Raw genomic sequence first — 25,129 nt, 5'->3', positions numbered from 1 at the left:
CACCGCCTGCCCGAGCGCTCCGTGACCGGGGGAGCCGCGCCGTGCCCCGCGACGTGGGACCGTGCCGCGGTACGGCCCGGCGGCGTGTGGCGGGGCCATGCCCTGAGGGACGCGGGGAGCCGCGCCACGATCGGCCGCGCCCCGCGGGCTGCCCGCCGCCGCTATGGCCGGGCCCGGCCTGTGGAGCAGCATCAAGTCCGCGCTGCGGAGGAGCGAGCCGCCCCTGTTCCTGAACGACTCCGGTGCCTTCGACTTCTCGGACGAGGCGGGGGACGAGGACTATCCCCGCTTCAACAAGCTGCGGGTCGTGGTGGCGGACGACGCGGCGGAGGCGGCTCCCGAGGCTCCGGCCAACGGGCTGCACCCCGCGCCGCCGTCCGACGACGAGTCCTTGGCCGAGCGGGACGTCGCGCTGCGCCGCGGGGCCGAGCCCTGCGGGAGGTGCCGCAGCCGGACGGAGCTGTGCAAGCTGCGGCGCGACAAGAAGCGGCTGCTGGCCGCCGCCGTCCTCTATCTGCTCTTCATGACGGGGGAGCTCGTAGGTGAGTCGGGCGCCGCTCCGGCCTCGGTGCTCCGTGTTTGCAGACATCGGAGCGGTTGGTGATGTGATAATGTGATAATGTGATAATGTGATAAGCCCCGGGGGGAGCGGGAGCGAAGTCCGGCCGTGCTTCCCGTGCAAGGAGAGAAAGGGGAACTTGCGGCTTCCTTACCTGGAGCTCATCGCCTCCCCACAATGGCACAACGTGGGCGTTTGGTTGGCTCGCAGCTTTTTGTTGCTCCTGTTCTGTAAGTTTCTAAGGTGTGATTGGTAAGGGTGGTCTGCATGGTGTCACACGGCTATACAAGAACGATGGGTAGTGTCATCTCCAGTGTTTTTTAATTACTGACATGCAATCTTGCTTTGTTTGCAAGGACAGCGGGCAAATAGTTAACAAGGGTGACACTGATATAACAACAAAACCAATATTGGGATGTATTTATCTTTAGCCATCAGATCCAGCAGTAAAAAACTCTGCTTTTTGCACCCAAGAAGATGAAGTGCCATGCAGTGCAGTGCAGTGCAGTGCAGTGCACACTGCTCTATTGACAACTTGCTGACGTCCCGCCAGGACCACTCATGGAACTGGACCAGTGCATGCTCCAGCCAGACGTAAAGCATATAAGAGTTAAAACAAGCAGCTTTTTAATGCTTCCTAGTGCAGCAGTTCACGGTGCAAGTTCCTTGGTTAAATCACGTTCTTTGTGGTTTTTGTTTGTTAGTACTTGGAAAAGATCTGCTGGTTTTACCTCGAAAAGTGAGTCTGGTGCTCAAGTTCAGCTTTTATTACTCTCTCGTAAAGTCATGCTGTCATTCACTATGAAGGTTGAGTAGAACCCGTGCATAATAGAGCAGACTGAAGCCACTAAATACAGTTGTGCTTCAGCAGTGTGGGCTTGACATCAAATTTAAAGCTGGAAGTGCTCTGGATGGGTAGCTAAGCTCTTAAATGTTATTCCTGTGCCATTCTCTACCCATTTCCACAAGGCGTACCATTTATGTTTTGTTCACTCACCAATGCAATAGCAGTGCCCCGTTACCGCCTGGTTCTGGATGTGCCCATGATGTTCAGTGTAAGTGCTTGGGGCTGCTCGGCCACCTGCAGAATGCTGAAACTCTGCTTCGCTTTGGCTGTTTGAAGCAGCAGGGAGCAATGCACGGTGCCTGCACGTGGACGCACAGCACCCAGCAGTCATGAACAGCCTGTTAAGTTGAGCCCGATCTTTCTAGCAGCAGACAATGACTGACAACTAATTTCATTTTAATTGCTTGCATTTAACATACAGGTCCAGATAATAGAAAACTGAGTGAATTTAGCAGCTCGGGTACTGTAGCACAGAATGATGCCATTCGTCCCACATTCATAGAACAAAATAAAAAGCCATAAGAGAAATGGGCTTTTTTTTCAGAGAGAGTAAATAACCGACTGTGTCTGCACCATAGTTTTGTTTGGGAATGTGGGTTAAGAGAAAACAGTGGCTTTGTCTCTCAACACCTCGCTTTCAGTGTGCAGTTAGTCATTAGTAGCACTGCCACAACACATCAGCTCATCGCAGATCAGCACTCAGCTTACAGGGATCTGGTTGAATGCCTTCATTTGCCCTCTGGCTCTGTTTTTTCTCTGTCTGAGATTGTGGCGCAGTGTGAGCTCAGGTAAATTTGATGAGGGGTTAGTGTTAGTGCGGAGTTGCATCTCGGCTGTGGTCATTATTAGTGGTAAGCGTGACTTATTATTATTATCATTATTATTCATTTGATTGTACTCATATTGGCATTTTGATACACACTGAATTTAGTCCATCTGAAGGGCATGGTGCTGAGAAATGTTCCCGAGCTGTTGGCAGCTTGATACTGAAGTCACAGAGAGTCAATGTGTTCACACTGTTGTAGACATCTCCATATCTAATGCATGGTCAGCTCCAGGAATTATAGGTGTTGAGAGGAAAAATATTCTCATTGCTGTCACTTTATCCACTGTTTCTCCCTCACAACCAGGACTTTTGCAGGCTCAGGTCAGAGTGACTGATTTCTCCTTATGAAGCATTGCTACTGTAGTGTGGACTCGTCATTCTCAGGTTCCTGTATGTGGTTTCCAGAAGTGGTGCAGTGTTTGGGCACTGCGGCAGACAGTGCTAAGGCCCAGACCTATAAAATATTCAGGCATCCAACTTCCAGAGAGAACAAGTAGGACTTGAGTATCTGTGCACTTCTGTGGGCCTTGATGTGAGTACCTTGTCATAGGGCAGGCAATCAGCAGCAGAATAAGTGAAGAAGCCTGCAAGCGCTGGGTCACACTGTATGTACGCTCAATGTATTTCATTCTGGCCCAGCACTGAGTTCTGTCTCCTTTGGTTTGGAATTTTGGCACTTTTTGGTTGGACAGTTACTTTGCTTGGTAGGAAACTTTCTGTCAAGATGAAGGAAATTGTGTTCCAGCAGCTGCCATGAGAAATCTCAGTTGGCATCTGTTTTGTTCCAATTACTGCCAGGCTCATTAATCCAGCCCACATCGGTGTTGGTTGCTTAATTTGATCACCAGTCATTGTAGAAGTCAGATCACTTTATGGGAACCTTTTAGTATGAAGAAATGGAAAACAATGCAAATCCAGTCACCTTTCCTGACAGCTTTTTGATACATTCAGTTATGTTCAAAGAGTTCTAATTGATCATTCACAGAGGACTGCTGTCCTTCACATGGTGAAAACAGTGGGTGAGCCTTCAGGGCTTCTATTCACAAAGGTTGTAGATGTCTGTTTTCCTGTTTTCTCCCCTTGGAGTTGATTGTGTTTCAGCAGCCCCTGGGCAGTGCTTCACCAAGCAAGGAACCAATACAGTTGGAAACAGGGCCTTCAAATTCAGAATTTCATTCTTCTCAATGATATTTTCTTAATCCTACGCTACATTAAGACTACTTTCAATATCCGAATTCTGTGTTTATGTGGTCTCTAGGGAGACTAGCTGAAATAAAGTTGGCTTCTCTTGGGCTGAAGCACTTCTCAATTTAATATTCACAGATTAACGTATGTACTGTAAATGATCGTATACAGAAAGCATTGAAGTGAATGTTGTTAGACATAAATCATTTTCTCTGTGCTGACAATAAAACACGCTGAGCTGCACATTCCTGGGACATATTTTCTGAAATTACGTGAGAAAGCAAATTATCTTTGAACTATGATGGCCTGTGGAGAATTCCAACCTCTAAAGAATTTCACTCTGAGACTTACAGACATCTAAATAAAGGGGCTGGTGGGCAGGAACAGGTGGAACAGAGGTCAGTCAGTAGTTATGGGCAGAACAAGCAACTTGTGCAGTGTCAGCCCTGCTGCTTGTGTGTGTGGGAAGAAGGGTGTAGCTCTGCCTGCAGGTCTGCACTCACAGATGGATGCACACAAGTTTTTCACCCATGTTGAAAGCAGTCAGCCTGTTGTGAATTTCCCTTTGCTCTTTCCTCGTGGTCAGCCTCTTCACTAAGAGGCTTTTAATTGTGTACAGAGATACCTTTACTCGAGATACGTTGGCTGGAGCCTAAGCCTGCCAAATGGCACACCAGCTGCTTGCTCTGCTTGCTAGAATCTACAGTTTGAATGATCTCAAGGTAAAATGAGAAATGAAATAATAGCTGAGCTGACACTGAAGATGTGATCTTTTCTCAATAAATGGGCTTATCTTCATGCAGATGGAAGACGATGCTGGCTGTCCTTGATCCCCATTTGGATAAGGGATGCTTGAGAGTGAGGCGCATTGTTTAAATCTCTCTCACCCATCTACCTACTAGTAGCATTTAGCAATTGAATCAGAACAATGATATTGACCTTCGATCTGAGGTCGTTCATCTCCATACAGCTCGTAATTATGAAAAAAAATATGATAAGAAATAAGAAAGGAAAATGCTGTGAAAGTTATTATCGGCAATATACATTAGCAGAATTTGTACACCTCTGCCAGGACAGGAGATGGTGAAGGTTAAAAGAAGATGCAATAAAAATAAAAAGAGGGTGGGGTGAATTACTTTGCCAGTGAGTCACTGGATTTCTGTCCTTGTTCCATAGTGCAAAAATATTTAACAGCTGTAGTTGAAATAAAAAGCATTAGCCAATTAAGCATATGCAATAGCATACACAGGAAAGATACTAAAGTAGTTTGCAAATATTATCAAGCAGGTAGTTTCAGTGAGAATAACAGGACTAACTCCTTTCTATGCTGCTGTCACTGAGAGCACGCTTCACTGCATTTCTAATGATGGTAGCCTTAAATTACAGCATGGCACGTTGATTATAATGGCAAAAAAAACAGTCCTGCTCAGTGATAAGAGGTGCTCTCATGCACTTAGTGCAGTGTTCTGAAAATAAATAACTGAAAATTATGCCAAGAGGACGGGATCCAGAATTGCTCTTGACTCTTCCAATTTTGTTTTCAGGTGGATATGTTGCTAACAGCCTAGCAATTATGACAGATGCACTGCACATGTTAACTGACCTTAGTGGTATTATTTTGACCCTACTTGCTCTCTGGCTGTCTGCAAAGTCTCCCACAAAGAGGTTCACTTTCGGATTTCATCGCCTAGGTACGTAGATTTCAGCTTTTGCTAGTAACAGTATTTTAAACAATAATGCTAAAAGTATGTAATTCAAGAAGAAGAGATAACTGGAAGGAAATCAGTAATAAACCTAAAAGTAACTTTAGGTTTAACAGTCTGTATTTTGTGTATCCACAACATGGGGTGTATTGCCACAGGGGAATAAACCTCCTGATCAAAACAGTACAAATGCTACATCTGGAAACAAAGTCCTACGAAACGTGATTAATGATTAATCCTGTGCTGACTCCCAGAAGTAAGAAGTTCCATAGAGCACAGGATCAGATATCAGCTCTGCAAGAAGTCTCATAAATCACTGTTCTTGCACAAAGAAGAAATGAAGATGTCCCTTCATGTCCAGTACAGAAGGTTACTTAACTTGCACCTATTTTAGGTTTTTGTAAAAACAAGTATTAGCAGAAATATGTACTGAGTGTTGGAAGTGTAATTTCAGGACTCATTACTTCACATTTGGAAGTGTAATGATGATAAAGGGTGCTTTCCTGTGTTTGCCATCTGTACTGGATATTAATAATCTACAATGTACAGATGAAGGTCTTGACTTGTGGGCATTGTCCCAAAAATTTGAATGAAATAGATCCTTCTGGATGTTACAGCTTGCTACCTCTGTGCTTTCTATAGGATGTATTTTTTCATGGAATCTAAAGCTCTTGTGCTGCTATTACTTTAAATTCTTATGATGGCTGCCAGAACAGCAGTGGAATTCAACAGCTCCATCACTCCTAGTCATTTGTCATCAGGTAGTCACTAATGCATGAATGCATAACTGTACACCAGCAAAGATCTTTGGGCTTTAGCAAGAAAGCACTAACAGTGCCAGCATTTCCCATTACAAACTTTTCTTTCAAGAAGTTTTAATTCTGTGCTGAGAGTTCCCCCTAATAAACCTGACCTTGCAGGTATGCCCCGGCATTTGTTCCTGCTTTCCACAAGGATGTTTGCTGGTGTGTAGACATACCCTAACCTCATTTTAAAACAGTTTGAGCTGTTTTTGTATTTGTAACTCTTCAAAAACCAGAAAGTACAAAGAAGGATCATGACGTGGCCTTATGACAGAAATAGTTCTTAAGGAAAAAGTTTTATCACATATTACTGAGTTTTATAAATTTTTACTTATCAATTCAGGATCTCCATAAGTACTCTGCAAACAGGAATCCTTTTGGATTTCTGCCACCTCACTTTAAAAAACAAACAAGCAACAAAATCCACAACTTTTTTCCTCATTTTACTGCCAAAGAAAGTACTGACCAGATTGATCCAGTGGTGGTCCATATCTGTTATCACCCACCATTTTCTCCCTGGAGAATAGAGGGGGTGACTTCTCACTCGTGCAGCAATTCCTCCTCTCTTTCTGCTGCCCAGGGTCAGGATGTTGTCAGACACCAGATGAGGCTGCCCAGACAGGTCATGGAGTCTCTCTTGCTGGAAAAACTTCTAACTCAACAGCCCGGAGCAGTCTGCTCTCGTTGATCCTGCTTTCAGCTGGACACTGGACAGGGCTAACTCCAGAGGCCCCTTCTCTTCTCATCCATTCTGTGTTAGCAGCAGCAGCATAGTGATCTGTGTAGGAAGCAAAGGACTAGAGCCTGTGAGAGGGGGAAGAGAGCTTCTGTGGCTGCAGTGGGGAAGGAGAGATTGATAAGGAACCTACAAGAAACCCTCAAAACCCTGAGCTAGGCCCTGTGAACACTGGTTCACTGTTTTTTTGTGAAGCTTATTTGCCTGATTTTAGGCACTCTTTCTGAATGTGGCCTGAACACACAGTTTCACACATCAGTGAACAGTGGCAATGGAACAGTGCCGAGTCTGGGCTACATCCTCGCTGTAATACATTTTTCCAAACATCGTATACAGTAAGAAGCTCGTCAGCAAAATAACATGAACTCATCAATAGCCTGAATTTCATGAGCTATTAAAACATGACAGAATGTTAAAAATAGGGTAGAGATAGAGCATCTGTCACCAAAAAATGTGCATTTGCTTAAAGCTGGGAGCATGTACAAGAAGTGCCTCATAACCAATCTGCTTTGCATTACATTTTAAGATAATTCATACATGCACTAAGCACTAAAATGTTCCAGTGCATGGTTTCCGGTGCTCATTTTCACCTCTGTTTGCAGAACCATGAATTGTCCTACTAGTAGCCATAAACGTCACTTTGTAAAGACAGCAGACCCATTGGTTGCCTATTCAAATTCCAGCAGAAAGCACCATTTTTCATCTTTTTGAATTCTCTTTGAATATATAATACATACGCTCCATCTTTAGTTTCTTCCATTTCCTATGGTGAAAGTGAAGCTGACAGATCCAGGAATGAGCTGGAGAAGTGAAGATAAAAAAAAAAAAAAGAAAATTGCAGTCTTATCTGAGAAGAATTCTATTCTTTAAGCCAAAAATAGTTCTGTTTCACCAAGCAGAGATACCTCCTTCTCAGAAAGGCACTGAGCAGATCTAAACACAGATATGGAACTTGGCATCTTTCCACTGCTGCAGAGACAGCGTCAGTAATGACAGATCCATCAGAACATTGATACAGTGCATATTTCACTTCACAAGTGAAAGATCTTAGCACAGATCTATAATGTCAACATGATAATGACTCTGTGAAAGCTACTGCAAAGAACACGCTGGCTTCCACTGCAGAATATATGCTTTTAGATAGTTCAGCTACAGCATGTTGTTACTCAGGTAAATACCAGGATACTACAGTTTGACAAATTCAACCACCACCAACAAACGTTCTCCTAATGGAAGAAATGCCTTAAAATACATAAAAAAGTAATGGCTGTTACCCTGAATAATCTGCCTGCTTTGTAAAGAAAGCTTCCACTTGTGTGGATCTTTCCAGGATTCCACATTGCTCTGAAATCAGGGATTATGATAGTTGCCTTTCAGAGCCTCATTACTGCCTACTCATCCAGGCACTGACACAGAGCTGAGCAGCTGACTGCATCTGTGTGAGTTTCTTCTCCCATAACTATGTCACCAATTCAGTGTATGGATCAAATTATTCTGATGCTGTGGAACGTGTGTTCTATATTGCAATAATGCCTTTATTTGATGAGTAGAGACAATTCTGTGTTAGAAATGACATTTCAGCACTCGGAGTTGTGCTGCACACTGACAGATTCAAAGCAGAGGGAAAAAGACAGTTCTTAGATCAATATTCTTTCTGCTATGGGGTAACTAATAGCTGATACCTGGGGAATGTATCAGGGCTAAATGTGCAGGAGCAGAGGGGAGAACAACAGTCAGAATTCAGTGCAAATAAATTCCAACCCTGATCTTTGAATTCACATAGAAAGGTTAAGATCCCAGTGATCATCTGGTGAGTGACAGTAAACAAAAGGATATGTATGTCATCTTTAAGTCTAGATTAACTCTGTGGTTTTATGATTAATCTTACTTGTAAATGTTACTTATGGTTTACTAGCTGTTCATTAATACTGTACATGAAAGCTTAAATAATTACGGCCCTGTCCGTAGTACAAATAGGAAACAGAAGTAGACCTGAGACTCACTTTGATGATGTTCTTACCTTTCTGTTTGCAGAAGTATTGTCAGCCATCATTAGTGTGCTGCTGGTCTATATCCTTATGGCATTCCTGTTGTATGAAGCTGTTCAAAGAACCATCCATATGGACTATGAAATTAACGGCGATATCATGCTGATCACAGCAGCTGTTGGTGTTGCAGTTAACTTAATGTAAGATCTCCCTTTCTCTCTATTGACACTCACAAATATATTTCTGAATAAGCTGTTCATTCATTAATGGCCTGTAACTTTCTCACGGGATGTCATTTTGCTGGACCTCTTTCTCCTCATAAAATAATACAGGAAATGATACCGCTTTTTTGTTGTTGTTCTGAATTAAAGAAATTAAAGAAATTAAAATCACAAAAAACACCCACCCAACCCTCTAAGCTGTTTCTTGGAGCACTTTTCTTTTTCCAATTTCAGAATGGGCTTTTTGCTGAATCAATCTGGACACCTTCATTCCCACTCCCATTCACACCCTCACTCCCATGTACCTCAGTCAAACTCTCCTAGTGCAGCCCGCAGCAGTGGCCATGGACACAGCAGCCTTGCAGTGAGAGCAGCATTTGTACATGCCCTTGGGGACCTGGTACAAAGCATTGGTGTGCTTGTAGCTGCATACATCATACGTTTCAAGGTAAGGAACGGCTAATCTTTGAGGCAAAGTGATTTTTCACTTCAACTGTAGTTAATACATTAAAAATGGGCTTATTTTTCTAAGCAATGAAAATGATACACTTTGTTTTCTGTTATAAGCTTCCTGTAGTCATGGAAAATAAGCAGAGACTATTTTGTAGTATGTAATTATTCAAACAATGAAATATTCACAGAAATTGTAGCTCCGAGCAACTGTATTTCTGAGTTCTGTTTTTATTTATAATCTTATTTAATGCATCTTTTAACATTTTGGACCTTCCTTTCCAGCCAGAATACAAGATTGCTGATCCTATTTGTACATACATATTTTCCATACTGGTGGTTTTGACAACAGTCCGAATTCTGTGTGATACAGGAGTTATAATTTTGGAAGGTAAGATCTGCACAGTGTGCAATGTTTCACATGTCAGGTGAAGCTCTGGCACTTGGACATCACAACCACCATCTCCAGCAACACGGGCTGTGTCTGGAATTCCGTTGATCTTGCTTTGGGATTACAGCTCTTGCTGGCTCATCTAAGAGTCTTCAAGAGTCTTTAACCTTTACCAGCATGACACAGGTCCAGGTCTTAGCAATGCTCACAATTTACCATCTTGAGATGGTAGAAATAGAATTTATAAAACTTTCAGCTAAAATAAATATCAGCCCAGACTCAGCTACATGCTTTGTTTGATTACTTGTAAGGTTAATGTGAACACATGTAAAAGGAAAAGACAAATTCAGGCAAAACATCTGGACACGTGGTTCATGTTTGACCTGTTTTTCCCTTTTCCACAAATGCGATAGTATTGCTACACGTCAGCTAAAACTGGAAATCAAAAGCAGCGTGAAAAGGAAGGAGGCAAAGAAAAGCAGCAGCAGAACATAGATAAGCTTATCATTTGTCCTCTTGTGGTGACTTAAAGGGAAAAACATCAGCAACATTCTTTGCATTATTGTAACTAATCTGCCCATGTTACTGCTTAATCTGGTACTTTCACGTAGGGGTGAGAAGAAAAAATCGTGGTTCTTAGCTGCACCATCCCATCTGTTCCATATGAATTACTGCTGACTTCTGCAATCAAAAATCTCAAAACCTTCAATGCCAAGTGCTTTCTTTGTCATTTAGGGAAAGAAAAAAAAAAAAGGACAATGGAATTTCTCTGCAAAGGCAAAAAGTGGTAAAATATACTTAAGAAATCTCATTTAGCTCCAAGGCAACATCTGAGATTTAGCTGAACAGATAAGGTGAACTAATGGTGTGTTGAATTCCAGATGTTTGAGTTGCACCTGTTTGCATAGGTATCCCAGCTGTTATCAAGATATCTGAATTAATGATGTTATTAATGTGATGAAAGATGGTCTTAGCGTGTATTAGGTAATTCTTCCAACTAATACTCAGTAGCTCCAGAGAATGGGCTTGCAAGAAATATATGTATATATATATATATATATATATATATATATATATATATATATATAAATACATAAGACATTCTTAAGGCATCCCTTCTGAGATAACATTTCAGTTTCCTCGCTGTAAACAAGCAAAATCTCAGCTTCTTGAAGACCATAAAAGCAGCAGCAAAAAACCACACAGAAACAAACCCAACTTCGATGTATCTCACCTGAAGATTATTCAAATACTTATTTCGGTGAAAACCTTCAATGATTTGTCTTTCAGTTCTGATTCAGAAATGTAACCGATTCAGAAGGAGAAAATGTATCCTTTTTTTTGTCAAGTTCTGGTAACATAACAAAGATTTTCAGGCTGAAAACCTAATTATGTGCATAATGATTTATACTTTTCTTGAAGTGTTTGAGCTAAGCAGCTATTAGGGACTAGGAGCTATAATACAATTGTATCTATAGAAGAACATTGCTCTGAAGGAAGACTGGATTCTGGAATGGACAAGCTATATTTGAGACAGCAGTGTAATTCCTGTACTGTTTCAGTATCCATACTGGAATCAATATCCCAATCTACATGTTCTTCTGTAACAGTAACTTAAAGTTACTCAATGCTTCCAACAGCGCAGACAATGAACCCCTTTAATGTTTTGAAAGTTGTCGTGACATTTTATTTGGAAGACTACAGACTTTGAGAACGACAGTTAATTTTATCTTATATTTGGTATCACAGGAGTTCCGAGGCATTTAAATGTGGATCGTATTAAAGAAGACTTGATGAAAATTGAAGATGTTTATTCTATAGAAGATTTAAATGTTTGGTCTCTCACTGCAGGAAAAACAGCTGCCATAGTCCACTTGCAATTAGGTAAGCTGCTATATGGCATAATTTTAGGTTCAGTCCAGCCAGGGGTGGGGAAGATGACAAAACTCAAAGCACTTTATCTCTCATCTTTATATTCATACTCACATCCAGGAAATAGCATTCTGGGGGGAAAAATAATCTATTGTTTATGCTCTTGTACAGAGAGATATAGAAACCATTAACCCATAAGGACAAAGTGTAAATGGAAGTTAGGAAAGAAAGAAAATACATTTATACTGAGGCATATTGGTCCCATACTGATCCAGTACAGAATTTTCTTTTTCCTATTTGATGGCGTTAAGTACTTTCCTTCAGAAATTCCCTTATGGAAGGATCTGATTCATGGATAAAACATGCTGATATTGACATCTAACACAACATCAGGTGTATCAGAGGAAAGCTTTCTCTGTAACCCTATTTAATGGGGACAGTTTTACCAAGATACAGTTCTAGATAAGAGATAAAGATGTAAAATAATACATATAATGTATGACAGTCACAGAACAATAGACAATTGATAAGAGGGTTTGAATAAAGACATCAGAGTTGGTGAGATCACGTGGTAAATACGAAGACAGATGGATTGTCCAGTTTTATCAAGGATTGAATGTTATGAAATCTTTTCCTGGTTTTTCCAGTTCCTGGTAGCTCATCTAAATGGGAGGAAGTTCAGTTCAAGGCCAGACAACTGCTGCTGAACACGTTTGGAATGTACAAGTGCTCTGTCCAGCTTCAGAGTTACAAACAGGAATCAAGCAAGACCTGTGCAAGTTGTCAGAGTTCCAGTGCCTAATCTCATGTTTTGGGAACTGCTGCCTTATTCTTTATCTTGTTGTCAAAGACTGAGAGCAATAAATTCAAAGTGAATGATAAAAATAATTAACATGTGGATTTGTACCATTTAACACGCAGCAGGGAGAACTGGTGCTGCAAGAAGCGCAGTGGTTGCCCTACAGAGCATTTCATTCTCTCCCTCGTGCTGGTTTATTAAACTTATTATGGTTTTGAGACAAAGTTGTTTTCAGATTGTTTACAAACTGCAACATGGTTCTGCAGATACCTCACAAATTACAGTTTGAGATTGTCTTTTGTGTACCACAAAGTACCTGCGCTCCAAATGGAGCATCGAGTATTCAGTATTTCAATTAACATCTGTACTATTATTGATCATGCCAGGGTTCCATACATTAAATTCATCAGACAGTATTTTTACAGCAGCCATTTTCATACAGTGTTTTAAATCACGATGCATGCAGTGCTAGCTGAATTCTTTCCTAAATTGTCCTGTCAGAGACATTGGAAAACAGAGGATTTAATGTAACCAGAGCAGAAACTTAGCTTTAATCTGGATGTTCAGAGATCCAGACAGGAAGATCCTTGCCCAAACTTCTGGAGTTTAACTGGAGACCCAGCACTGGACCCAGAGTGTTCTCAGTGGTTGGTTATCTGTGATATATTTTAGAATAGGGTTTATATTTTAGAAGGAGGTTATTTATTTTACAATTTTTTGACTTGTAAGATGAAATTTATTAATAATTTTGAATGTCTAAACCAGCATTTGATGCACATTAGAAGGCCAGTTAATTAGCATGCATTCTAATTATAATTAATACATGTACTATAAAGGAACATTTTCCATGATTGCTTTGTTGAAAAAATAAAATGACAGGAACTATGCTTGACGTGAAGGTACTCTCAGATACAATCTACAGACGTGCAAAATACTTAAATGTACTAGAAGGGAAAGGGAGAGCAGAAGTTTTAGGTGGAGTGTTCCCTCCTTCTTGGATCTCTGACCTGTTCATCTCTGCTGTGAGGACAGGAAGGCAGTATCCCCACAGGACAGCCAATACAACAGCAGTCCCTCACTACTGAGCTCTAGGAGTAAAACGAAATCCGAGCAAGCTCAGCGGCCTCATGCACACTGGACAATGCAATCACAGCAACCTACAGAGACAGAAAGCTCTTTTACTGATTGAGAATCAGAGCAATTTGAGAAGACTTTTCTCATCCTGTCACTTCAAAGTCCACTAAACTGAATTGCTGTGCCTCATAGCTCAATCCTTGTACTTTGAATGTATGCAGGATAATAAAACATAAGCCTCTACCCACCACCAGCCTACCACACATCCAGGCTGATGTTTATGCCTGTTGCTGATGCTAATACTGCATTGAAACCAAGGGCAACAAGAATGACCCGCAGCGTTCAATAGACAGAACTTTGCTTTGAGTATTTTTTGCTTATTCTGCGCTTTGATCTTCACACAAAGCTTCAGCTGACATCAAAAGTATTTCTGCACGTGGAGCAGAAAGTTTTGGACCAGTAACAGATATAGTGATGCTCAGCTGTGAATACTTGAGATGTTGTCTTGAAACTTGATAGGGTTTCACATATTCATCAGGGCGATTTATATCTGCAATTGGTAGCAACAGTCTTGGCTTGTTTTCTCATTAAGACAAGGAGCTCATGATGAATTTGCAGAGGTGAGAACTCACAGCACAGTGTTAATAACACTAGAATACGTTTGGGTTTGTTCTGGCAAGAAGTGGGAACACCTGAGTACAGCACAGGAGTACGCACAGCTCAGACACTAAGGAACACCGTGCTTGAAAGTTAATGCTTCAGTACAAACATTGCCACCAATTAAGCCATATCACAGTTCATGAAAATACATGCACCCTGTTCTTAGAAATTCCCTAAAATCAAGCAAAAACCTCCCACCACAACAGGTATTTTGCACATACTAGTACTCAAGCAGGTTTTAACTAACTTGGGATTTACAGTTGATGTAATTAGAAGTTGAAGTATGGTAGACATGTAATGTATTTGGAGTTTTTTTATTGTAATGATTTACTACACTTTTGTTTAATTGAAGAAAAAGCGGAGATGTGTTGCTTTATTGTGGGTTTTATTAAATCAATTATTAAACTTCACATTCTGTCTTATGAAATATTAATCTTATTTGTATTGAGGTCTCGTGCCCTTTTCTTGGTGAGTCTAACAGCAGTTCTTTCTCAGAGTGCCTGTGAACACAAGCTCCACTCAGCCCTGTGATGCTCTTTAGAATGAACTATGGCTCCCTCTTCAGCCAGAAAAGTGCAGGTCTTGTTTCCCATGAAGTAACAGAAAATGTGAGCATGAGGTGTCCATGAAAGAAGACAAGTTATCTTTACAGATATTGAAGAGTCATTCTGAGTACCACCTAAGAGAAGCATTGCATTAGTAGGAATGAGAATCAGATCTGCTGCCTTCCCAACCAGCTCTGTAGTACATCCAGTTTATTTCTTCTGACCATCACAAGATTATTTGCATGTTCCTGTATTTCTCTATCTCCACAGGAAACCCTCCTGTGGGAAATAAGGACACATTTACTCTTTATGATTAGTCTCTAACCAATAGTTGCCTAAGATTAGAGGTCTCCACAGCAAGCCCCTCTGCTTTCTAGAGCTACGCCAGATTGTTGTAGGTGACCAATCAGCTGAAATCCTGTTAGAATTCTGCCACCTACTGCAATCCATGCAGAAGAAATTTATCCTGAGCTGTGGTTTTTCACATATCCTTTCCTGAACCACGGGTATAGCTTCAATTACAACTGTAACATGATAGAAAGCTCAGCAGTGACAGCAGAGCAGCAAGGGCCCAGGCTGCAGCAAGTGAGAATTTGCTCAACAGCCACAAAAAATAAAGGAAAAAAATCTTCTTACCTCCAGAAATCCTCAGGTAGGCAAGAAACCCCAGCAAGAGCTTCTTATTTCCACTGCTAACCCTTAAATGAGGTGTGGGAAGGGGTTGATCCTGGCTGCAGCCCTTCCAGTCACTCAGATGCATTGCAATGCATTACATGCACCTGAGCTCCACTGGGTTGGCCCTGCCTTCTCACCAGGTGCTCAATCAGTGCTTTAAGCTGTGACAGCATTTCCTCTACAGCCACTTGTAAAAGCCGGGAAGCAGGCTGCGAGCCCTCACATCTCACTCATATTCTGAAACGTTCTTATGCTAAGCGGGTATGAGAAAGCAGGTGAGGCTGCCTGTCCAGAGGGTGTTTCACACTCTGGGCAGTACTGATACATGCAGGGATTTTGGTGCAGCAGCACCAATGAAAGCTCACAGCAACACTTCTTTTGTCTTATGTGCATGGAGAGACCCCAGCTCCTTTCCTTTTCCTATAGCACACACGGAACTTAGCTAAAAAGTCCTCAAGGGAATTGATGAGGTGCAAAAAAAAAATTAGATACTTGATTATAGTAAATGGCCTTTTAAATCCAAATTGAGTTTTTGAGGAAAAATACCATAATTAAACATTTTCACAGCCAAGATACTGGTGAATATTTGAACCTAGATTACAGGTACTCACTATTTTCACAGATTCCTTGTGGCTTCTCTCCAAACCTTGGATAAGAACACGTCTGACACCGAACAGCACAGGCAGGTCTTCCAGGCCTTTCCCCAGCTGCCCAGAAGATGGTGCCCTGCCTGCAGCCAGCAGGGCAGGAGAGCTGTGTAATGGGATGTCACTTGATCAGGGGTGTAATAAGGAAAAGCTGAAGCATAATATTGACTTGCTGTTTGATTACTGGGAAAGATTTAAGACACTTCTTTAAAGTTCTATACAAATAATATCCGTAGAATACAGAGAAGCATTGCCTCCCTCCAGCCCCAGGTGTGCAATAAAACTGTTCTATGACTGGAAACTGACCGTGGGTATGGCTATCAAATGCAATTAGAACAAAGTAGATTCAGTAATGTAAACAACACTACTTATTGTGCAAGCCATCAGTTTCTACAGGGTGCTGAATTTGTATTGCCAGAACAACCTTTTTCAAAGTTTTATGATTAAAATAAGTGATCTGATGACACTTTGAATCAAAGCCATACACAGAGTAGTCATTTTTCTTCAAATAAGGGAGAAACAGAGATAAATACAGAGCACCACTTGCAGTGCTTACACTGCTACAATTGCCACTGTTGTTTAATCTGGCCCAACAAGCTTCATGCAGAGGCTGAACAACTCAGAACCACATCTTCCTTCCTGTAAAGTCTTCTTTCATTTCTTCAGCCTGTTGAGCAATTCTGTATTTTCCAAGCTTCTGCAGAGAACACAACATCAAGTAGAAACTGAAACCGCCCAAATGGTTGCACAGACAGGTTTCTCAGTGCTTTGATATTTGCTTTAAATTTAACTTTGATGGAACAAATTATGATGGTTTTAAGGTATCCTCACTGCTTGGACTTGCCATGGAGCAAAAGTCAAGACATAGCATAGAAAATATAAAAGCAAGCAGCTCATTGTGTATCACATGTTAAAGGGTGCGTACAGCAAGCTGTAAATGAAGACAGGTTTTAGATACGCCCACGTGTTGGTAGCCATATGATATACCTTATTACATTAGATTAATGAGTTGTCTTTGTAAATGAGCAGTGACACCTCAATGTCAGTGTTCCTCACAGATTTATTACACTTGAGGTTTCTCTGGAGGAAGGGGAGTGGTTGCACCTCTATTAGAAGGAAGCCCCTCTACCTCTTACAGAGTTAGCTAGAAAGAAGCAGCCCATGGGGCGAGAGTCCCACACCAAGATGAGAGATGAGATCTCACTGCTCAGCCCACTGACTGCCATGGCTCAGTGGGGATATTCATACTGCAGCAACTTCTTTTTTTAAGTAGTTCGTACTTTGTTGGTGATACGAGGTGTGTTTGTGTACAAAAGGGAGTCAGCAACTAAAAGCCAAACAAAACAGATAAAGCCAGAGCATGGTGCTCCAGACTGCAGCCCAAACACTTTGAACTCCTTTACATCACTGCACAGCCAACCATGGACCAACAAAGAGAATATAATATAATAATAAAGAGAACTGCTGCCCATGTCTCTGTTCTCTGTTGTGTTCCATGCATCCCTTCACCTGTTTAGTGTAGAATAAAAAAAAACCCCAATAGGTAAATAAGTTCCCTTAGCTCATGATTTCAATAAGTGATTACATGTTGCTTCAACAAAATGCTCGTCTCTATCTATGGCATCAGGATACCCTTGTGCTTCAGTATTTCTTACTGAGGGGCAGATACTATGTCAGTGCCAAGGACACAACTGTGAGGAATGGACTGAGGAGTCAAACACAGCTTTTCTTCCTTAATTACATCTATAACTTAGGTGGGAATTTGCTTTTTTGGTGTGCTGCCCCATAAGGGCGTAAACTCCTTGTTCTTTTTGTGTATCAAGAAGTGATACGCTCAGCATGGAGCTCAAACAGAAACATGCACACACCTCCCTGCTTTGCATACAACAAAAGCTTCCTCTTTGAACTAATGAACCCATGAGACGCCCAATCCTTAAATGTACTTCTTTTAAATGTGAGCAGCTTTAATGTGAAAAAAGGAAGGCTGTTTTAGTGCAGCCGAGCAGTGATTCACAACAAGCTGTTTGTGACTTTGCTTTTCTTTGCTCTTTTGGTACTGTTTTCCTGTAACTAGCAGGATTACAAAGAATGTTTTTTTCAGCCCTTACTTCCTTGTCTGCACTGCAGCAGCACCAAGTCTGATCTGGGATGGCACTTACTTACTGCAAATACACTTTGAATAAAATAATAATAATTAAAAAACCACCAAGCAACCAGGAATGGAAGAGCCTCGCTGAAGATGAAAGCTTAAACACATTATTTATAGTTAATAGGTTTTCAAACTGCTGTGGTTTTCTGACCTCTCAGCTAATCTGTTTGCACCTATAGGCGCCCCTTTTGCTCTCTACACATCACGCTGTGCTATAAATGTATTTAAACAAACTGAATTGTATTGATCCTACATTAAATCTGCAATTAAAAACCCACACATTATAAAACGTTGAAATGGGAATACAAGGAACTCCAGCTTATCAGAACCTCAGGCTGTTAATCCACATAACAATCCAGTGGGACAAGGCAGGTGCTCATTGCACCTCACAACAGGCATCAGTCCTTTCAGAAGGCAAAGTGCAGCTCTGCCCAACGAACCAGACAAGTGCTCAATTGCTGGTAACCTACCAGAGAAGACACATACTGAGTGCCATATGAAGCAGTGACATGGCAGGAAGAGGTTTGCAGCTCTGTCTGTGAAGTGGGACGGCCGGCAGCGCTGCCTTGTGACCGCATCACTTCTCAGATGTTCCTTTAGGCAACGCTCTGCTCACCACAGTCTGTCTTTGGTGCTATTGACATTTCACTCTGAGTCTGTAGATGCTCAGTTCAACACCATCTGTATCGTCAGTGTCTGTACAGAACTTCCATTCCCTACAGCAGAGAACACTGCTTTTAAAACATAAGTAAACAAATAAAGAAGAAACTGCTGTTACAGGGTCTCAGATCTAAGAGCCACTGCTTCAGCTTCAGCTTCAGCTTCAACACTTAGAAGAAGAAGTCAGCAAAGCCACCCAGAGTCTGTTTGAATGAATTAGGACATAAAGAAATAACACCTCCCAGTTTATTTAAATAATATAACAGAAAAGAAAACACAAAAAGAAAGAAAGCTGTTTCACAGCCCTTGCTTGGACTGCCAGTACCATGTCCTACAAGGCTGCAGGAATCCAGATGATTCACAGTTTTTGGGAATAAGAAACTGCCTGACCACTTCAAGTTTGGAGTCACAGAACATCAGCAAATTACTTCACCATTTTCTTGTCAGGAAACAGTGAGATCAGTCAGATTTTGGTGTATGAGTAAACAGTACTAGCAATGTAAATAAGTCAGACCAAGGTGCTCTGATGTGTTTGTTTCAGGAGGTTTCAGTAGGTTTCCCTTCAGTAAAGGGATGCAGCGAGAAGAAAGGAGAGAGGAAAAGAGGAGCGTGTGAGGGGCAGAACACAGGTATAACCAGGTTGTGCTACAGCCAGGATTAAACCTTTGAAGTGGAAGAGGCTTTTTCTGCTGCTTGACAGCTCATAAGGCTGGAAACATATTTATCTGAGCTGTAACAGGCCAGCACAAACAATTTCTGAGTGTCACAAAGATGCCTGGTTTACCTTAAAACCTTACACTGCAAAGTCCAACCCATCCACACAAAAAGCTTTCTAAGAAGCGGGCTGATGCCTTCAGCCAGGCCAGGCCATCACCAGCTGCTGTGCAACACGGCTGCCATGCAGCACGGCCACTCACATGGAAGCACGAGGAACGCAGCGCACACAAGGCACATAAGGCAGGGGTCACTGCAACACATCTCGTGTTACAGGATGTAGCTCCAGCAGCACAGAGCTCTGCCACACATGGAGCAAAGGGCAAAGAGAGAGACCGTGCAACCTGCCCACAGCACACGATTTAGAGTTAGCTAAATCTGTTGGGGAAAGTTTTCACTGAGAGGGCAGTGAGGTCCGGGCATGGGCTGCCAGAGCTGTGGGTGCCATCCCTGGAGGTGCCCAAGGCCAGGCTGGGTGGGCCCTGGGCAGCTGAGCTGGGGGACACAGCCCACAGCAGAAACCAGGGCTGTGCAGTCTTGAAGTCCTTTCCAAACCAATCCATTTTATGATTATATGATAACATTATCTGAAAATAACAGATTATTAAACTAAAATCCTTTGATCCTTAGGCCAAGGTACATCATGGGTAGGGCTCATACAGCCTCCATGAAGTGCCCTGCAGAGGTGTCTGATCTTTGAACCGGGTGAGGCCTATTGGTGCCTATTCACATTGAGCTTCCTCTGAAGAGTTTATTTGGTAGCGATGGCTGGTTTATGAGGGGAAAATGCTTTCAGCAAATAATCTACCTGCTCTCTATTCAAATCAGCACCTGAAGGTAAACAGCTTCTGAGCACAATTGCAACACCCTCTGTCCATTTCCTCAGTAATGCTTTTTGATTTTCATTCCTGTTAGGCTTTTATGTGATGGTGTTGTCTCATGCTGCTGCTTGTGTGATAGAGATGTGCAATACATTGAAGACTTCGGACAATGAATTAAAACTGCTTTGAGTAATGCGGCCATGTTTGTTAAATCTGAAAGCTACTGCACAGAGTCAGTAAATCATCCCCATTGCTTCTGTTTTCTACAGATAGTCCTGGGGGCAACAGCCCTCTGTGCTGAGACAGGTGACAACTGGAGGATGAACAATTTCCTTTACTGACTGCACTCTGTTTCTACCACTTACTACAGAAAACACATGCACCAATGAAGTAGCTGGGTAGTAAAATACAGCAGAGAACCATAGAGCATCAGGCAGAGAAATGCTGACATGGGCTATGACACACAAAGAAAACCAAACAAGGAACTCAGCACAGCTCTTGTATCCTGCAAATCTCAGTACTACTGAGTAAGTACTACTATAACAAAGACTTGTAGTTAAAATAAAAGTGCACAGCAAAAAGAATATAAAGTTATTAGTTTTTTTATTGACAAGCTTCACCTTCCTTTTTGAAAGCAAAAATGATTTCGATTTAAGAGAATTTGAAGTTTTGCTTAAAGATCTTGTGAACTTACTGAGTTCATACACAAAATGATGGTCCTGACATCCGGGACACACAGCCTGTTCCACATCATGGCTTCTTTGAGGATATATATATATTCACTGGTACATCAGATAAGCTGGAGAAAGGGGAGAGGCTAAAAGGAGGTTGGCAAATAAGTTTTATCTTTCTCAGGCCATAACTCTCTTATTAACTCAGAAAAAAAGTAGATATGTCAGTGACAGGCTGGGACAGATTAAGAGAAATACAGATAAGGGATTTAAAAAGGACTCACACTTTAAGGGGGAATATTTATTCAGTTTGCATGTAAACTACAGAAAGCAACATTCTGTTCTTTCAGAAGACTATTTACAAACAGGCTTTAACAACTGTCAGCCAGCTGCAGCTAGAAAAGCACAACCATATAAATCACCATGATTTCAAATAGTTGTTAATACAAAATTGAAAAATCTAACAAGCCAGTGAATATTATAATGAAACTCTGTAATTCATGTGAAAGCTGGAAATGTACTAAAGAGTGTGGGTGAAGATACTTGGGTCAGAAGCATCACTGGTATTCAGAGCCCATACCAGAGATTTACTGAAGGACAAACTCATTTAATTCATATATCAACTCAGAGCACAGCACAGGATGTTTTTGGACTGATACAGACAAGCAAAACACGGAAATACACACCAACTTACAGAAAGTACTTTACAATACTTCTGTTTAAATGCATAGAAGTTGTATTTCCCAGAGAACTGGGTTTTTGTGGTTACATACCACCCAATTTATCTCATAGCATCATTCCTTAAAATGAAAGCCAAGCTTGCGCTCTGAAGTCCTGTAATTCCTATCACTCCTAAATGCTGCTGAGTCATACTTACTTGTTCATTTTTTACGCTGCAACTTAGCACAAGTGTGATAAACAACATTGTAATGTTTTCTTCTCAGCATCAAATACACCCCCAAGAGAATATAAATCCCCTGAAGCCGCACTGCTGACTTGTTAGGTATGTGCTGCAGCAGAGTAACCTCCAGCAGGAAGTTCAGTATTACTCACTTGAGGAGGGACTTCTTCAAATTAATTTGTTTCAGTTTTCTTCCTCCTCTCAGCCCTAACATGTATCCTTACCATCCAGAGTAGAAGAAACTTTGTAATGCATGTGATCCTGCACAGAATGGGACACCTACTTGGTGAGGATCTGCCTGTTGCACCATTTCCCCAGCCAATCTATCAGAAAACAGATGTTTAAAGAGGAAGCATCTCTCTAAAGAGTCATTCCTACTTTTAATCTCTTTCATTTTCTCTTTGTCCCTCATCTAAAATGTTAAAAAGCTCCTGCTGGCTATGCAGTAAAATTAACTTTGCATGTGAACCACCTAGCAGAAGATAAAGAAATTAATGCTTAATGTAGTTTTGGGTAATGTAAATTTTCCAATTCTAGTAACTTTTTACAAGTTTAAACAGGAACAATATTTAAATGGACCAAACTTTCTCATTTTTAATTCCTCTTTAGCTGTGCTGAAGTTATGTTTTCACCCTGTGTTCCTAAATGCAGCCTTAACTCACCTATTAGACTCCTTGGTAGCCTAAGCTCAGTGCAGATATAAGTTCTAGTATCAGCAGCAGAACCTTAACTTTGACTTAAATTGTCACTGCCTCTAATACAGGAAATAAATGCAAGTGTATTTTTGGCAACATATGTTGCCATGCATAGACATCTTCTGGCTACGACACTTTGGTCTGTATACAGTGCACATACAACATAAAGGTATAGGATAAAGAGGGAGCAAATAAGGAGTACTAATTCAGAAGAACTTATGGGTAGTCTCCATTTATGGAATTTACAAAGAATGTTGCAAAATGCTGAACAGATTTTATTGTGATAAAACCACAGTATTAATTCTGATGAAACAAACTCCAAAATTCTATTTTAAAAAGCACAAAAACTTTTTCCATATTGAATAAAACCTGGATGTTCAACATCTGGCAGCAAATGTTCAACATCAGGAGCTCTGACACAGACTTTTTGGACTAAGTGGATGCTGTGTGCCAGCTTCTAAGGCAACATGAAACTCCTCAACCAGAGCCCAAAAAATGGAGGGAGACCCTAGAAATGTAGCAGAAGCATTTCCGCACACTGATTTCAGTAGTCAAGTTTGTGCAGAAGTGATTCCACTAGATTCATAGAGTACCATGAGGGGCAACAGAAACTCGTCACTTCGTAAGCTTTTTGACACTTTCCAACTCTTCTATGGGTTTCCATTTCTGATGGATTGTTAATAGCTGGAAGAAATTGAAAGAGAAACATGAAAGAAGTCAGTAAAACCCTGGTGTTCAGGTCTCTCTCAATAAAATGTTATTCTTCTCTCCTGCAATATCATAGATGAATTTACCAGTGAATGATATCCAATAGCTTTACATTAGCCCATTAGAAGTAATCAAAGGTAACAAGGGATATGATATCAACAATTTGTTGAACAGAACACATTGGTATGAAACAAATAACGAACTCAACTATTACCCCCAGATAACCTCATTTTCCTCATCACCCCACGTGCTCCACTGAACTAAGATGTTTTTCTTTATGGCTGCAGTACTAAAAAACATCCTTAGTCAATTCTGTAATTCAGGAACTAAGTGAGTGTAACCAGCATTTCCACTGTTAGCAATGGAACGGGGTAAGAAGCAGCTGTGGGCCAACACCACCAAGCAGGCCCGGAATGAAATACCCAAATTCCCCTCTTTAAATAATGCAATGAGATTCATTACACCATTAGCTCCACTTTTAAATAAGTGTCAGCTTCTTTTTTTTTCCCCTCTTAATATTTTCCTGGTTCTTACAGTTATTTAAGTGCATTCCTTGTGTTGGAAATACACACCATTGGCACTATTATTTGTGTTAATTACCTTCTGAGGCCGGGTAGGGTCAATGGTTTCCCATGGCTCAGGATTGCCACTCTTGTTTATGCTTTAAGAGAAGATAAAGCAAAGAGCAATGTATGAGCAATCTATGATCAGCACAGCTATTCCTGTAGGTAAGCAGTGACCTGAAACACATCTATACAGCTTTAGGATTTTCTCTTTTCAGTGTTGGATAGGAATCCATTATGCTTCCTTTCCTTGTGGCTTCCAGAGCACCAAATACAGCCAACCTGGTTCAAGTATAACGTGCCATCCTAAGGCAAGAAATCTAATAGTCAAAAGTGAATAAAGGCTCAAATAACAACAGGATTTTAATCCTGGTGGCTCAATGTGTCTGATTCTGTCACTTTGAAATAAACAGCCATTTCCCCACAAGCTGTACGAGCACAGTGCTTGGCTGCAGAGCGTGGCTGAGCCACCGGCAGCACTGACTTAAAAAATCAATTGCTGTTCAGGTGCACCTGCCTGCATCCCTGAGCCCTCAGTGTCCCTTCCTGGGAACACCTAAAGCCAACTACGCCTAAAGCATAGAAAGAACCTATTCAAAGCCGAGAAAACATTCGCTTTAGTCTAAACGAACCAACTTCTGCAGCATTTAAAACGTGCAGGTAAGTTTATCGTTCCTGGTGCTCTGGAACTTTGGCTCGGACTTTTGACTCTTCCCGCAGCGCAGGGATCGGGGCAGCTCCCAGCAGCGTTCGCTTACATCACATCGGATTTGCTGACGAGGGAATAGACTGAAAAAGCAGCAGCCCCAACGGCAGCGCAGGACAAGACTCCGATCAGGGGGATGAGCTGAAAGACACCGAGGGGAGAGGTGAGCGCACGGAGCGGTCAGCAGGAGCGCAGAAGCGATACCCGCTGCATTGCCGGGCCCCGCTGTCCCCGCGCTGCGCTGCCCCGAGCGGTGCTGCCGGGCACACTTACTTCTTTCTTCTTTCTCAGCAGCTGGAAGAAGCTCGCGCTCATCCTGCCTGCGGACCGGCAGCAGATGGTCCCGTCAGAGCCCCGCTCCTCGGCACCGCTGGGACCCCGTTACCTGGCGGATGGGACAGGCCGGGCAGCACTCCGCGGTGCGGGCAGTGAGCTCTGCGCCCCTATATACGCGATGGGGCCGGGCGGTGCCGCCCACACGCCCCGCAGCCCGCACCCCATAACCCGCACACATCGGCATCGCAGCTCCAATGGTGCGGGCGGCCCCTGGCGGGCGGTGC

The 25,129-nt window shown here is 42.0% G+C and overlaps 2 protein-coding genes and 1 long non-coding RNA gene across 4 annotated transcripts; 1 reads left to right on the top strand and 2 right to left on the bottom strand.

The window, feature by feature from the left end:
• Positions 1-79: 79 nt before the first annotated feature.
• SLC30A4 (solute carrier family 30 member 4) lies at positions 80-14,524 on the top strand. Its single transcript, XM_015872938.2, has 7 exons — positions 80-542; positions 4,962-5,108; positions 8,694-8,847; positions 9,103-9,316; positions 9,604-9,709; positions 11,459-11,593; positions 12,229-14,524. The coding sequence occupies exons 1-7, from the start codon at positions 164-166 to the stop codon at positions 12,381-12,383; spliced, it is 1,290 nt and encodes a 429-aa protein (XP_015728424.1). The 5' UTR covers positions 80-163; the 3' UTR covers positions 12,384-14,524.
• Positions 5,118-8,786, bottom strand: LOC107318744. The gene is made up of 3 exons (XR_001557468.2): positions 8,680-8,786; positions 7,397-7,459; positions 5,118-6,701 (listed from the first exon to the last, which is right to left on the bottom strand). It is a non-coding gene; the product is annotated as an uncharacterized LOC107318744 (long non-coding RNA).
• On the bottom strand, positions 13,243-25,027 carry C10H15orf48 (chromosome 10 C15orf48 homolog). 2 transcript variants are annotated; one of them, XR_004308498.1, is made up of 6 exons: positions 24,843-25,027; positions 24,622-24,710; positions 23,901-23,961; positions 18,601-23,276; positions 15,946-16,087; positions 13,243-14,793 (listed from the first exon to the last, which is right to left on the bottom strand). XR_004308498.1 is itself a non-coding variant. In XM_015872933.2 (4 exons), exons 1-4 carry the CDS (start codon positions 24,882-24,884, stop codon positions 23,208-23,210), a joined length of 261 nt encoding a protein of 86 aa, XP_015728419.1. In that variant the 5' UTR covers positions 24,885-25,007; the 3' UTR covers positions 20,912-23,207. The 2 variants fall into 2 exon arrangements, 1 of the variants encoding a protein (XP_015728419.1); XM_015872933.2 differs by lacking the exons at positions 13,243-14,793; positions 15,946-16,087 and having other exon boundaries at positions 20,912-23,276; positions 24,843-25,007.
• Between the last annotated feature and the right edge of the window lie 102 nt (positions 25,028-25,129).

Source organism: Coturnix japonica, chromosome 10, assembly GCF_001577835.2.
Source record: "Coturnix japonica isolate 7356 chromosome 10, Coturnix japonica 2.1, whole genome shotgun sequence".
NCBI lineage: Eukaryota > Metazoa > Chordata > Aves > Galliformes > Phasianidae > Coturnix > Coturnix japonica.
The sequence above is the reverse complement of the archived record's forward strand: the minus strand, read 5'-3'. Positions and strand labels throughout refer to the sequence as shown.

Bases quoted from the DNA above. Each gene is read 5' to 3' on its own strand.
- SLC30A4 (XM_015872938.2), top strand. From the start codon at position 164: ATGGCCGGGCCCGGCCTGTGGAGCAGCATCAAGTCCGCGCTGCGGAGG. The intron at 9,710-11,458 runs GTAAGATCTGCA...TTGGTATCACAG, and splicing joins AGGAGTTATAATTTTGGAAG to GAGTTCCGAGGCATTTAAAT. The intron at 11,594-12,228 runs GTAAGCTGCTAT...TGGTTTTTCCAG, and splicing joins CATAGTCCACTTGCAATTAG to TTCCTGGTAGCTCATCTAAA.
- C10H15orf48 (XM_015872933.2), bottom strand. From the start codon at position 24,884: ATGAGCGCGAGCTTCTTCCAGCTGCTGAGAAAGAAGAAAGAA. The intron at 23,962-24,621 runs GTAAGCGAACGC...CTTCTCTTAAAG, and splicing joins GTCAGCAAATCCGATGTGAT to CATAAACAAGAGTGGCAATC. The intron at 23,277-23,900 runs GTAATTAACACA...AATTTCTTCCAG, and splicing joins ACCCTACCCGGCCTCAGAAG to CTATTAACAATCCATCAGAA.